Genomic DNA, 15029 nt, shown 5'->3' with positions numbered 1-15029 from the left:
TCATCTCACCATTGACTTCTGCTATAATTTGTTGTTTGTTCCCCCAAAACTGATGTTGAAATTTGATCCCTCGCATTGGTGATGGGCCTAATGGGAGGTGTTTGGGTCCTGGGGGCAGATCCCTCCTGAATAGATGAATCCCTGGGGGAGGGGTGAGTCAGTTCTTGCTGTCTTAGTTCCCAAGAGAGCTTGTTGGTAAGAAGAGCCTGGAACCTCTCCTGCACTCTTGTTTCCTCTCTTGCTATGTGATCTTTGTGCTCGCCAGCTCCCTTTCACTTCTACTCTGCCAGGAGTAGAAGCAGCCTGGAGCCCTCACCAGATGTAGATGTCCAATCTTGGACTTTTTCAGATATCAGAATTGTGAACCAAATAAACCTTTTTATGGTGGCCCATAACAGTTTTTCCTTTGCATAGTTAGCACTTCCTTAAGGACCTCTTGTAAGGCAGGTCTGGTTGTAATAAATTCCCTTAGCATTTGTTTGCCTGAAAGGATCTTGTTTCTCCTTCGCTTATGAAGCTTAATTTGGCTGGATGTGAAATTCTTGGTTGAAATTTCTTGTTTTCTTTTTTGAGACAGCGTCTTTCTCTGTCACCCAGGCTGGAGTGCAGTGGTGCGATCTCAGCTCACTGCAACCTTCGCCTCCCGGGTTCAAGTGATTCTCCTGCCTCAGCCTCCCGAGTAGCTGGGACTACAGGTGTGCGCCACCACATCTGGCTAATTTTTGCATTTTTAGTAGAGATGGGGTTTCACCATGTTGGTCAGGCTGGTCTCTAACTCCTGACCTCAGGTAATCCACCCATCTTGGCCTCCCGAAGTGCTGGGATTACAGATGTGAGCCACCATGCCCTGCTTGAAATTTCTTTTCTTTAAGAATGCTCAATATAGGCCCCAATCTCTTCTGGATTGTAGGGTTTCTGCTGAAAGGTCCACTGTTACCCTGATGGGATTCCCTATGTAGCTGACCTGCCCCTTCTCTCTAGCTGCCTTTAACATTTTTTCTTTCATTTCGACTTTGGAGAATCTGATGATTTTGTGTCTTGGGGATGGCCATCTTATGTAATATCTCACTGGGGTTCTCTGCATTAAACAAACCTTTTTAAAACATAGATTGGGCTAGGCACAGTGGCTCACGCCTATAATCCCAGCACTTTGGGAGGCCAAGGCAGGTGGATCACTTGAGCCCAGGAGTTCGAGACCAACCTGTGCAACATGGCAAAACTCTATCTCTACAAAAAATTCAAAAATTAGTCAGGCATGGTGGCGTGTGCCTGTAGTCTTAGCTACTCGGGCGGCTGAGGTGGGAGGATTGCTTGAGCCCAGGAGGTCAAGGCTGCAGTAAGCTGTGACTGTGCCACTGCACTTCAGCCTGGGCGACAGAGTGAGACCTTCTCTCAAAAAAATAAAAGACATAGATTACCCAGTCTCAGGTACTCCTTTATAGCAAAATGGACTAAGACAGTGTTTCTGATTCAGTACCACTCGGCCCTCTTCTGACTCCAGTATACTCTCAACTCAGCAACCTCAGTGACTGTTGGAAAACTTAGGTGAAATCATGTCATCCCTCTGCTTAAAACCCTGCGCTGACCCCTTCATTCAAGAGTCAATGCTTGAGTCCTCACAGTGGCCCAGAGATCCTACACGTGTGGCTCTTTGTTAACTCTCTTACCCCATCTCCTTGGTTCCCTTTTTTTCAGTCTTAATAACCTCCTCTGGGCCTTTGCAGTTCACTGTTCCTGCCGCCTGGGATAACCTCATGGTTCTCCCAGTTCCTTCAGCTTTGGCTCAAATCTCACTTTATCCTTGTGTTAGTCTGTTTTGCATTGCCATAAAGGAATACCTGCAGCTGGGTAATTGATATGGTTTGGATCTGTGTCCCCACCAAATCTTACGTCGAATCGTAGTCCCCAGTGTTGGAGGTGGGGCTTGGCGGGAGGTGCTTAGATCTTGAGGGCAGATTTCTCATGAGAGGTTTAGCACCATCTCCCTTGTACCGTCCTCGTGACAGTGAGTGAGTTCTCATGAGATCTGGCTGTTTAAAAGTGTGTGGCACCTCCTCCTTCTCTCTCTTGTTCCTGCCATGTCATATGCCTGCCCCTCCTTTGCCTTCCACCAATATTGGAAGCTCCCTGAGGCCTCCTCAGAAGCAGATGCCGTTACACTTCCTGTACAGTCTGCAGAACTGTGAGCCAATTAAACATCTTTTTTTAATAAATTGCCCAGTCTCAAGTATTTCTTTTTTCCTTTTTTTTTTTTTTTTTTGAGATGGAGTCTCGCTCAGTTGCCCAGGCTGGAGTGCAGTGGTGTGGTCTCGGCTCACTGCAGCCTCTGCCTCCCAGGCTTAAGCGATCCTTCCACCTCAGCCTCCCAAGTAGCTGGACCACAGGTATATGCCACCACGCCCAGCTAATTTTTTGTATTTTTGGTAGAGATGGGGTTTCACCATGTTGCCCAGGCTGGTCTCGAACTCCTGACCTCAAGTGATCCACCTGCCTCAGCCTCCCAAAGTGCTGGGATTACAGGCATGAGCCACCATGCCCGGCCGGGTATTTTTTTATAGCAATGCAAGAATGGACTAATACTGTGATTTATAAAGAAAAGAGGTTTATTTGGTTCATGGTTCTGCAGACTGTACAAGCATGGTGCCAACATCCACTTGGCTTCTGGCGAAGCTTCAGGAAGCTTCCACCCATGGGAGGAATAGGTACCACATGGTGAGAGAGGGAGCAAAGGAGTAGGGAGAGATGTGAGGCTTTTTTTTTTTTTTTTAACGGCCAGCTATGAACTAATAGGGCAAGAACTCAACACCAAGGGGAGGGCGGCAAGCTGAGGTAGGAAAGTAGAGTCTGGAGACAGCCTAAGGCCAACCTGTGGCTGACTTACTTGAATTAAACTGAAAGGAAAGCTTTAGCCTCTGATTGGCTGTGGGCTAATTCTTTATTTGCAGAGGGTGTAACTCCACTGCAGCCTCTGATTGGCCATGAGCCAATTCTTTATTTGCATAGGGTGTAACCAGTTGGAAGCCTCCAAAGGGTACCTGGGGGTGTTACCAAATTCTTCTAGCTTAATAAAAACCCAAGGAACATTACAACTGGAGCTCTTGAGCCACTTGCTCAAGCCTGCCTCCTCTCTGTAGAGTGTACCTTCCCATCAATAAATCTGTGTTTTTGTTGCTTCACTTGTGCATTTTTTTCAATTCTTTGTTCAACATGTGAAGAACCTGGACAACTCCTAGTCAAGACCCTCCACTGGTAACAAAGCCACTCATGAGGGACCCACCCCCATGACCCAAACACCTCCTATTCGAGCTCACTTCCAACATTGGAGATTACGTGTTAATGATATTTGGAGGGGACGAATATCCAAACCATATCAGTCCTTGAGGCCTGCTGCAGTACTGTTTTCTGACCCCCAAATACCTTTTTTCTTTTTTTTTGAAATGGAGTCTCGCTCTGTTGTCTAGGCTGGAGTGCAGTGGCATGATCTCGGCTCACTGCAACCTCCGCCTCCTGGGTTCGAGCAGTTCTCCTCCCTCAGCCTCCCAGGTAGCTGGGATTACAGGTGCCCACCACCACTCCCGGCTAATTTTTGTATTTTTAGTAGAGATGGGGTTTCACCATGTTGGTCAGGCCGGTCTCGAACTCCTGACCTCAGGTGATCTGTCTGCCTTGGCTTCCCAAAGTGTTGGGATTACAGGTGTGAGCCACCACGCCCGGCCAACCTGTCCTTTTTCCATACCAGTTCTCATGCTTACTATTGGGAGTTATCATTAGCCCACAAGACTGCCCCCACTTCAGACACCAGTCACAAGTCCCAGCTTTAAATTTAGGGTTCCACACCACTGCCTCCTCAGGTTCTATAGGATGACTCACAGACCTCAGGAAGTTGCTTGACTTATGTTTACTGGTTTATTATAAAGGACGCAACTCAGGAACGGCCGAATGGAAGAGCTGCACAGGGCCAGCTATGGAGGGGTGGGGGTTGAGCAGGGCTTCCAGGCCGTTTCTGGCCGTGTCTTCTCCCCAGCACATTGGTATGTTCACCAACTCAACAGTCTCCATTGTTCAGGGGTTTTTCTTGGAGGCTCCATTACATAGGCATGGTTGATTAAATCATTGGCCTTGGTGATTAAGCTCAATCTCCAGCCCCTCTTCTTTCCTTAGTGTTCCCTGTTGGGGCTGGGGTAGGAGGTGCTGAGTTTAACCTCTCATCAGTTTCTCTGGCAATGAGCCTCTGTCCTGAAGCTACCTGAGGCCTCACCCCAGTAAGTCATCTCATTAGCGTACAAAAGATATTCATTCCATCTTTTGTTGTAGTGGCTGCTCCCAACCCAGAGCTTCTGTGGGGTTCTGACAGCCCTGTGAACTCTTCCCTAGGGCTTTTTCCTGTCTGTCAACCGGCTTCTTTTCATGTTTCCCATTCTTTTCACTCTTCACTTTCTTTTATTTTATTTATTTATTTATTTTGGAGATGGAGTTTTGTTGCCCAGGCTGGAGTGCAATGGTGCCCTCTTGGCTCACTGCAACCTCTGCCTCCTGGATTCAAGTGATTCTCCTGCCTCAGCCTCCCGAGTAGCTGGGATTATAGGTGTGTGCCACCACGCTTGGCTAATTTTGTATTTTTAGTAGAGACGGGGTTTTACCGTGTTGGTCAGGCTGGTCTCGAATTCCTGACCTCAAGTGATCCAACTGCATCGGCCTCCCAAGGTACTGGGATTACAGGTGTGAGCCACTGTGCCCAGCCCATTCTTCACTATTTCTTTTTGCACTTCTCTGTGTTTATTGTTTTTTAATATGTTATTTTCTTTATGAGACAGGATCTCAGTCTGTGGCCCAGGCTAGAGAGCATTGGTGTGATCATAGCTCACTGTATCCTCTAACCCCTGGGCTCAGGGGATCCTTCCGTCTCAGCCTCTTGAGTAGCTGGGACTACAGGTGTGTACCATCACACCTGGCTAATTTTTAAATTTTTTTATAAAGATGAGGTCTCACTTTGTTGCCCAGGCTTGGCCTCAAGTGATCCTCCCACTTCAGCCTCCCAAAGTGCTGGGATTACAGGCATGAGCCTTCTTGCCTGGCTGATATGTTTATTCTAGTAGGACAAGGCAGATTGATCATCCAAAGCCAAATTAGATTCAGTCCTACGTAAACCCTGATTGGGTGAGAACAACACAATTGAATGATCTCGGTAATGGTGCCCAAGAAAATGGTAAGAGTGCGGATAGAATTTGGGTTCATATCAGTCACTGAAAACATTTTTCATGAGGAATGCCACATTCTTGTGCCAACAGGGGTAAATGAGGGCTATATTTGGCTCATTGAAGACTTTATTTGATGTTTTTTTTTTTGTCCTATTAGGGATTTGCAACAGTTCTTGCTGAAGCAGTTACGTCCCTGGATCTGCCTGTGGCCATTATTAATCTAAAAGAATATGATCCAGATGATCATCTGATAGAAGAGGTTGGTAATTGTCTTTTTCTTCAATCAAAACTCTCAAATTTAACTGATCTGCAATCTTCACAGTAAATTTAATTAGATAACTAGAATCTTCAGAATTAATTTAATTTTCGTGTTAAGGGATTTCAGTTAGTTGAATTCCAGTGTGAATCAGAGAACTGAATGTGGGGTGAGGTTCACTGATTCTCACGTGGTGTGGGGCTTGTTCTTCAGGTGTGTTAAATTCTCCTGGGGCAGGGCTAGAGGTGAGAAAGCTTGGGTGGTTGGAAGTTCACTCCTTCCCACAATTTTCTTTTCTTTTTTTTTTTTTTTGAGATGGAGTCTCACTATGTCACCCAGGCTGGAGTGTAGTCATGCAATCTCAGTTCAGTACAGTGTGCGTCTCCAGGTTCAAGTGATTCTCCTGCCTCAGCCTCCCAAGTAGCTGGGATTTACAGGCATGCGCCACCATGCCCAGCTAATTTTTTTTTTTTTTTTTTTTGCTAGAGTTGAGATTTCACCATGTTGGCCAGGCTGATCTCAAATTCCTGGCCTCAAGTGATCCACCTGCCTTGGCCTCCCAAAGTGCTGGGATTATAGGCGTGAGCGACTGTGCCTGACCCCTACTATTTTTATTTTTTTTAAATTTATTTTATTGAGACAGGCTCTCATTCTCTCACCCAGGCTCTGGAGTGCAGTGGTGCAATTTCAACCTCCCGGGCTCAAGTGATCCTCTTTCCTCAGCCTCCTAAAGTAGCTGAGACTATAGGCATGTGCTGCCATGCCCTGCTAATTTTAAAAGATTTTTTTTTTTTTTTTTTTTGAGACGGAGTCTCGCTCTGTCACCCAGGCTGGAGTGCAGTGGCACGATCTCGGCTCACTGCAAGCTCCGCCTCCCGGGTTCACACCATTCTCCTGCCTCAGTCTCCCGAGTAGCTGGGACTACAGGCACACGCCACCACGCCCGGGCTAATTTTTTGTAGTTTTAGTAGAGATGGGGTTTCACCGTGTTAGCCAGGATGGTCTCGATCTCCTGACCTCGTGATCTGCCCGCCTCGGCCTCCCAAAGTGCTAGGATTATAGGCATGAGCCACCGCGCCCGGCCAAAAGATACGGTCTCACTGTGTTGCCCAGGCAGGTCTGGAACTCCTGGCCTCAGTCTCCCAAAGTACTGGGATTACAGATATGCCCAGCCTTCCCCCGTATTTCGAATCTCTTAATCAAGGAAGGGTTGTTATTGATGGCAGTGTGCTATGCTGGTAGACCATGGGCGATCCAACCAAAAGGTCAAGAGCAGAGAGTATGGGTTTCGGAATCAGAGAAATCTCTTATTAGCTGTGTGACCTCAATGCATTGGTTAATATCTTTTTTTTTTTTTTTAATGGAGTTTTGCTCTTGTTGCCCAGGCTGGAGTGCAATGGTGTGATCTTGGCTCACTGCAACCTCCAGCTCCAGGGTTTAAGTGATTCTCCTGCCTCAGCTTCCTGAGTAGCTGGGATTACAGGTGCCCACCACCACACCTGGCTAATTTTTGTATTTTTAATAGACATGGGGTTTCATTATGTTGGCCAGGCTTGTGTCGAACTCCTGACATCAGGTGATTTATTTGCCTCGGCCTCCCATAGTGCTGGGATTACAGGCATGAGCCACTGTGCCTGGGCGCATTACTTAATAGCTATGAAGATTTAATTTCTTCATCTGAAAAATATTCCTCCCCTTTTTTCTCCAGTCATGCCGAGTTAGGGGATTTCACCCTACAGCAGTGGTTCTCAAAGTGTGGCGGCCCCTGAGCCAGCAGCATCAGCATCTCCTGTGAACTTGCTAGAAATGCAGAATCTCAGGTCTTAGCCTAGCTGCACTGTAGAGCTTAAACAATGCTCCTGGTGATGCTGACACAGGTAGAGTTAGAGAAGCAGTTAGAGGCTGGGCGTGGTGGCTCACGCCTGTAATCCCAGCACTTTGGGGGTCCGAGGTAGGTGGATCACCTGTGGTCAGGAGTTCGAGACCAGCCTGGCCAACATGGTGAAACCATGTCTTTACTAAAAATACAAAAATTAGCTGGGCTTGGTGGTGGGCGCCTGTAATCCCAACTACTTGGGAGGCTGAGGCAGGAGAATTGCTTGAACCTGGGAGGTGGAGGTCGCAGTGAGCCGAGATTGCGCCATTGCCCTCTAGCCTGGGCGACAAAAGCAAATCTCTGTCTCAAAAAAAAAAAAAAAAAAAAAAAAAGAAGAAGAAGTATGTAGAGCTGGGGTTGACAAACTTTCACGTAAAGGGCCAGGTAGTATCTTCACCTTTGTGGGCTGGGCAGCTACTCAGTTTTGCCACTGAGGCACAAAACAGCCATAGATAATATGTAAATGAATGAATATGGCTGTGTTCCACTAAAACTTTCTTTAAAAAAACAGAGGCCAGGCGGGGTGGCTCTTGCCTATATAATCCCAGCAAGTTGAGAGGTCAAGGCTGGTGGATCACTTGAGCTCAGGCATATGAGAGCAGCCTGGGCAATGTGGTGAAACCCTGTCTATATTAAAAATAGAAAAATTAGCCATGGTGGTGCACGCCTGTAGTCCCAGCTACTTGGGAGGCTGAGGCATGAGAATTGCTTAAACTCAGGAGGTGGAGGTTGCAGTGAGCTGAGATCATGCCACTGCACTCCAGCCTGGGTGACAGAGTGAGACTCTGTCTCAAAAAAAAAAAAAACCCAAAAAGACAGCAAGCAAGATGTGGCTCGTGGATTGTAGTTTACCGGCCCCGTCTTAGTGGTTAAATATCTAGCTTTAACTCTGTCCATTTGTTTGTCCCCCAAGAAAACGTATTGGTGTGCACATGAGTGAGCTTGAATGTGCTCTAAATTATTTGTGAAAAATTATTAGCAAACTTTGATACTTGTAACTAAGAGATTACTTGTAACTTACCTCATGACTTGGAACTCTTAAGATGAATTCAAACACCAGGCTATCAAGACTAAGGATACACAGGTTGAGAATCCCTGAACCGCAAATTGGAAATGCTTTAAAATCCAAACTTCTGGAGTGCTGACAGGAGGCCACAAGTGGAAAATTTCGCACCTGACCTCCTGTGATGGGTCAAGGTCAAAATGCAGTCGAAACTTTGTTTCATATATGAAGTTGTCAAAAATATTGTATACAGTTATCTACAGGCTATGTGTGTAAGGTGTATATGAAACAAAGGAATTTTGTGTTTAGACTTGATACATCCCCAAGGTACATCATTATGTATATGCAGATTTTAAAAAAAAAACCAAAACAGAAAAAAACCTCTAAAATCCAAAACACTTCCCATCCCAAACATTCTGGATAACGGATACCCAGCCTGTATTTTGTATCCCTGGGATTTGCAACAGTTCTGTTTAGATAATGGTGCCAAGTGTTAAATTACTTTATGTTTAAAAATTTTTATTGCTTTAATTTATTAGGTAATTTTTTAGAGATCTCTCTGTATTTTTTCTTTTCTTTTCGTTTTTTTTTTTTTGAGATAGAGTCTTCGCTTCGTTGCCCAGGCTGGAGTGCAGTGTGCAGTGGTGTGATGGTGGCCCACTGCTGCCTCTGCCTCCTGGGCTAAAGCAGTTTTCCTGCCTCAGCCTCCTGAGTAGCTGGAACTACAGGCACCCACTACCACGCCTGCCTAGTTTTTGTATTTTTAGTAGAGATGGGGTTTCACTCTGTTGCTTAGGCTGGTCTTGAACTCCTGACCTCAAGCGATCCACCCACCTCAGCCTCCCAAAGTCCTGGGATTACAGGTATGAGCCACTGGGCCCAGCCAACATCCACTGCCTTGATATGGATATTCACAGCTTCCTGCCTGAGGAGATGGTAATGAACCGAGAACATGGTTCCCCTATTCTTTGGAGATTTCAGAGATTTAAAACAATCTCAAACACCAAATACAACTCTTATTGGATAAGCAAGGTCACCACATTCCTCGTCTTTCTGACACCACAGAGCAGCTTCCACTCTAAGGAAGCAGGAACATGAGCTGTTGTTTTCTCTTCAGGTTTGAAACTCAGGTGCCTTATTTTCCCCAGGTGTGTTCTTCCATTAGTAGCCACCGTGCCTGGCCATCTCTCTGCATTTTTTCTTTTCTTTTTTCTTTCTTTTTTTTTTTTTTTTTGAGATGGAGTCTTGCTCTGTCGCCCAGGCTGGAGTGCAGTGGCGCGATCTCGGCTCACTACAAGCGCTGCCTCCTGGGTTCATGCCATTCTCTTGCCTCAGCCTCCTGAGTAGCTGGGACTACAGGCGCCCACCACCACGCCTGTCTAATTTTTTGTATTTTTAGTAAAGACGGGGTTTCACCGTGTTAGCCAGGATGGTCTCGATCTCCTGACCTTGTGATCCGCCCGCCTCGGCCTCCCAAAGTGCTGGGATTACAGGCTTGAGCCACCGCACCAGGCCTGTATTTTTTCTTGATTGATTTGGATTTTGTTTCCACTGAGGCAAATCAGCAATGATGAGAATGTATAGTCTGGATAATGGAATGGCGTATATGATGAAATATACCAGGAGGTATATTGGCAGGAGCAAGGGACTGGGTTTTCTCCCCTGTGCAAGCTGTTCTTGCTGTGTTTCTTAGTCATGCCCTTCACTTTCGAAAATGAGCCATGTTTATGAAGGTGCCCTTTGTTCTTTGAGATGAGTATGCTTTTTTTCAAAGGATTTTCTTCATTGAGATAATTTATGCCTTGAATGTTCCACTGAAACAATTACTTTCTTGGTTAGGTGACTAGTAAAAATGTCTGTGTCTTCTTGGTTGTGACATACACTGACGGCCTACCAACCGAAAGTGCAGAGTGGTTCTGCAAATGGTTAGAGGAAGCATCCATTGATTTTCGATTTGGCAAAACTTACCTGAAGGGTGTGAGAGATGCGGTATTTGGCTTGGGAAATTCTGCCTATGCTAGCCACTTCAACAAGGTAGGTCTATATTGAATTATAGGAATAAATTCTCCCCATAAACACACACACACGCACACACACGCACACACAAACACACACACGCACACACACGTACAAACACACAAACACACACGTATGTGAAATAATGCACAAACTTTGGTAGCTTGTAATAAATACATTTCTTCTATTATTTTATTGATTGATTGATTGAGATAGAGTTTTGCTCTGTCGCCCAGGCTGGAGTGCAGTGGCACCATCTCAGCTCACTGCAACTTCTAACTCCCAGGTTCAAGTGATTCTCCTGCCTCAACCTCCAGAGTAGCTGGGATTACAGGCATGTGCCACCACACTTGGCCAATTTTTGTATTTTTACTAGAGACGGGGTTTCACCATGCCGGCCAGGCTAGTTGTGAACTCCTGGCCTCATGTGATCTGCCCAAAGTGAGCCACTGTGCCCGGCCTCTTCTGTGTTTTTTTTTGGAAACAGAGTCTTGCTCTATCCCCCAGCTGGAGTGCAGTGGCGTGATCTCAGCTGACTGCAACCTCCGCCTCCCGCGTTCAAGTGATTCTCATTTATCAGCCTCCTGAGCAGCTGGGATTACAGGCACCCACCACCATGCCTGGCTAATTTTTTTGTATTTTTAGTAGAGACAGGGTTTCACCATGTTGGCCAAGCTGTTTGAACTCATGCCCAGCCTGCCCAAGCTCTTTATGCAGGTGAACTCTTAAAAAAAATTTTTTTTTAAATTATGTTTATTTTTTTCAGGACAGGGTCTTGCTTTGTCATCCAGGCTGGAATGCAGTGACCTGATCAGCATTCTCTGAACCTTGAAGTCCTAGGCTCAAGGGATCCTCCCAAGTCAGCCTCCCTAGTAGCTGGAACTATAGGCGTGCACCACTACCCCTGGCTAATCTTTGAATTTTTTTAGAGATGAGGGTCTCACTGTGTTGCCCAGGCTTGGTTCAAACTCCTGGCCTCAAGCAGTCCTACCCACCTCAGCCTCCCAAATTTCTGGGATTACAGGCATGAATGTGTCCAGCCTGAGCTCAGTTTTAAAAAATGAATTTTTCGGCTGGGCCTGGTGGCTCACGCCTGTAATCCCAGCACTTTGGGAGGCCAAGGCAGGCGGATCACGAGGTCAGGAGATCGAGACCATCGTGGCTAACATGGTGAAACCCCGTCTCTACTAAAAATACAAAAAAATTAGCCAGGTGTGGTGACGGGCGCTGTAGTCCCAGCTACTCGGGAGGCTGAGGCAGGAGAATGGCGTGAACCTGGGAGGCAGAGATTGCAGTGAGCCGAGATCTCACCACTGCACTTTAGCCTGGGCGACAGAGTGAGACTCCATCTCAAAAAAAAAAAAAAAATCATGAATTTTTCAAGGGAAATGGAGGAAAAAATTAACTTGGCTCCTTTTGCATCCTGTTCGCTACACTTGAAAAAATGAAACGATGGAGCCTCTCAGTTTCTTGGTCATTTGCATTGTGTACCTCTTCCTAGGGATGAGCCCTGCCTAGCTGTCTGTCTCTGGTGGAGTGTGAGTGACGGTGGAGGTGGGGAGTTTTCTTTAAAAGCTGTTTATGGCCGGGCGCAGTGGCACACGCCTGTAATGCCAGCACTTTGGGAGGCAGAGGTGGGTGGATCACCTGAGGTCGGGAGTTTGACCCCAGCCTGACCAACATGGAGAAACCCTGTCTGTACTAAAAATACAAAATTAGCCGGGCATGGTGGCGCATGCCTGTAGTCACAACTACTTGGGAGGCTGAGGCAGGAGAATCACTTGAACCCGGGAGGTAGAGGTTGCAGTGAGCCGAGGTCGTGCCTTTGCACTGCAGCCTGGGTAACAAGAGTGAAACTCTGTCTCAAAAAAAAAAAAAAAAAAAAGTAAAATAAATAAAAGCTGTTTCATTCTATTGTTGTGTAGATTTTGCTCCATATTTTCATTAAAAACAGTTTTGATTATGTGTTTTTTGAGACAGGGTCTCACCATGTTGCCTAGGTTGGAGTTCAGTGGCTTGCTGCAGCCTCGACCTCCCTGGGCTCAGGTGATCCTCCCACCTTAGCCTACTGAGTAGCTGGGACCACAGGCGCCCACCACACATCCAGCTAGTTTTTGTATTTTTTGTAGAGATGGGGTTTTACTTTGGTGCCCAGGCTGGTGTTGAACTTGGGCTTGAGCATTCTTCTCACTCTGGTCTCCCAAGGTGCTGGAATTATAGGCGTGAGCCACTGCATCTGGCCTCTCCCCATATTTTCAAATAAATTAGACTATGAATGGGAAAATTCAGATATGTAAATTTTTTTTTTTTTTTTTTTTGAGACAGAGTCACTCTCTTGCCCAGGCTGGAGTGCAATGGCACAATCTCGGCTCATTGCAACTTCTGCCTCCAGGGTTCAAGGAATTCTCTTGAACTCCTGGCCTCAAACAATCTGCCTGCCTCAGCCTCCCAAAGTGCTGGGATTACAGACGTGAGACACTTCGCCTGGCATAGATATGTAAATATTTTGTTTAATGCCTTGCCACTCAGGAAGCTTATTAAGTTTTTGAACTCTTAACTATGCCTCTGATAACCCCTGTTCCTCAGCTTAATTGCTTCATATCACAGTGAAATAAATTACTGAGTTTAGGAAATTATGAATCTTGCCAAATTGATTACATTTTCATTTTATAACAGAATAGGCTTAGGCCCCATAGGCTTTGTTACATTTTTGGAACTCATTTATTTTGTTAACTCCTGTTTTGTTCTTATCATGATATAGAATGGTAAGTTTCAAATTTTTTTTTAGTCATTAACCCTTCATTTGATAAAGGGGGTTTGTTTGTCCTTTTGTTTAAAAAAATAAATCTAAGGCAGAAAAGTAGAATACATTAAATGCAGCTCTTCTGGGTCAAGGCTGGAGCTTGAAGGCTTGAAGGTCATTTTGCCAAGCAATTTCCTCTTTCTTAGCGGCAGCCCATGACCAGGGGCCCCAGAAGGACTTTGGGCTTTTGCAGAGCAGTCTGGAAAACTCTGATTTAGAGAACCGTGCTTTTAGCCTATCTATCTTTTCCTCACAGGTTGGCAAAAATGTTGACAAGTGGCTCTGGATGCTTGGCGCGCATCGTGTGATGAGTCGAGGGGAGGGCGACTGCGACGTGGTTAAAAGCAAGCACGGCAGCATTGAGGCCGACTTCAGAGCATGGAAGACCAAGTTCATCTCCCAGCTGCAGGCACTTCAGAAAGGGGAGAGAAAGAAGTCCTGTGGCGGCCACTGCAAGAAAGGCAAATGTGAATCTCACCAACATGGCTCAGAGGAGAGGGAGGAAGGATCTCAAGAGCAGGACGAATTGCATCACAGAGACACCAAGGTATACCGCCTGTGTGTTCATCTCTTGAGGCTTTCCCCCTCTGCTTGGAGATCTCGAGCTTCAGCTCTTCCTCAATAAACCATCTCGTTGGCTTCTGGTTAGAAGGAAGATCTGGCTGAGTGCAGTGGCTCACACTTGTAATCCCCACACTTTGGGAGGCCAAGGTGGGGGTATTGCTTGAGTCCAGGAGTTCAAGACCAGCCTGGGCAACATAGCAATACCCTATCTTTACCACAATAATTTTAAATTTAGCAAGGCATGGTGGTGCATGCCTGTTGTCTCAGCTACGTAGGAGGTGGAGTTGGGAGGATTGCTTGAGCCCAGGAATTTGAGACTGCAGTGAGCTGTGATCATGCCACTGCCCTCCAGCCTGGGCAACAGAGTGAGACCCTGCCCCAAAAACAAAGACAGAAAAAATAACAAAAAAAGGAAGATGTGAAACTCATGTGGTGGTGTTTCAGAGAGAGAGAGAGGCCTTAGGAATTAAGCCATATCGTGCTAGATGCTTTCCAGAATCTCTTCTTTAGGCCGGGCACGGTGGCTCACGCTTGTAATCCCAGCACTTTTGGGAGGCCAAGGTGGGTGGATCACTTGAAGTCAAGAGTTCGAGACCATTCTGGCCGTCATGGCGAAACCCCACCTCTACTAAAAATACAAAAATTAGCCAGGTGTGGTGGCGGGCACCTGTAATCCCAGCTACTCGGGAGGCTGAGGCATGAGAATCGCTTGAACCCGGGAGGTGGAGGTTACAGTGATCTGAGATCACGTGACTGCACTCCAGCCCAGGTGACAGACTGAGACTCAGTCTCAAAAAAAAAAAAAAAAAACCACACACACACAACCAAAATCTCTTCTTTAATCCTTGCATTGTTAGAGTCAAGTAGATTTTTACCACATTTTGCAAGTTGCGAAACGGAGCCACAGAGAAGTTAAATTTGTCCCAGCCTGAGCTCACGTCTCATTATCCTGAGATCACACATACCTCCTGACTTCAATGACTCCATTAGTCACTCAAACTGAAGGCTGCAAGTCATCCTAGATTCTGCTTTTTCCCTCACATTCTGAGCATTTCTCTTGCTTCGTTCTTTAAATACCCCAATTCCTTTGAAGCTCCTGTCTTCAGGCTGTAACACTCCTGTCATCTTCACAGCTGTTATCTTTTGGCCACCTGGTCAGTTGCATAATTCAGCAGCAACTTTACATTCTGACTCTTTGTTTCTCTCTCCATCCCTGTTCCTATCATTATTCTTTGAGGCTGTGGCATCCTTGCGGATGATCTGTCTAGCACCCTGGCCTGCAGCTTCTTGGCCTTCACACCTCCAGCAACCAT

At 46.2% G+C, this 15029-nt stretch overlaps 1 protein-coding gene across 1 annotated transcript in view; it reads left to right on the top strand.

The window, feature by feature from the left end:
- LOC129534728 (S-adenosyl-L-methionine-dependent tRNA 4-demethylwyosine synthase TYW1B) overlaps nt 1–15029 on the top strand; it is a 269648-nt gene that overhangs the window by 8609 nt on the left and 246010 nt on the right. Inside the window, 3 exon segments of the mRNA XM_055392702.2 lie at nt 5356–5457; nt 10173–10367; nt 13409–13699. Of these exon segments, the coding sequence (XP_055248677.1) occupies nt 5356–5457; nt 10173–10367; nt 13409–13699 (588 nt within the window).

The sequence above is a fragment of the Gorilla gorilla genome, chromosome 6, assembly GCF_029281585.2.
Source record: "Gorilla gorilla gorilla isolate KB3781 chromosome 6, NHGRI_mGorGor1-v2.1_pri, whole genome shotgun sequence".
Classification (NCBI taxonomy): domain Eukaryota; kingdom Metazoa; phylum Chordata; class Mammalia; order Primates; family Hominidae; genus Gorilla; species Gorilla gorilla.
The sequence above is the reverse complement of the archived record's forward strand: the minus strand, read 5'-3'. Positions and strand labels throughout refer to the sequence as shown.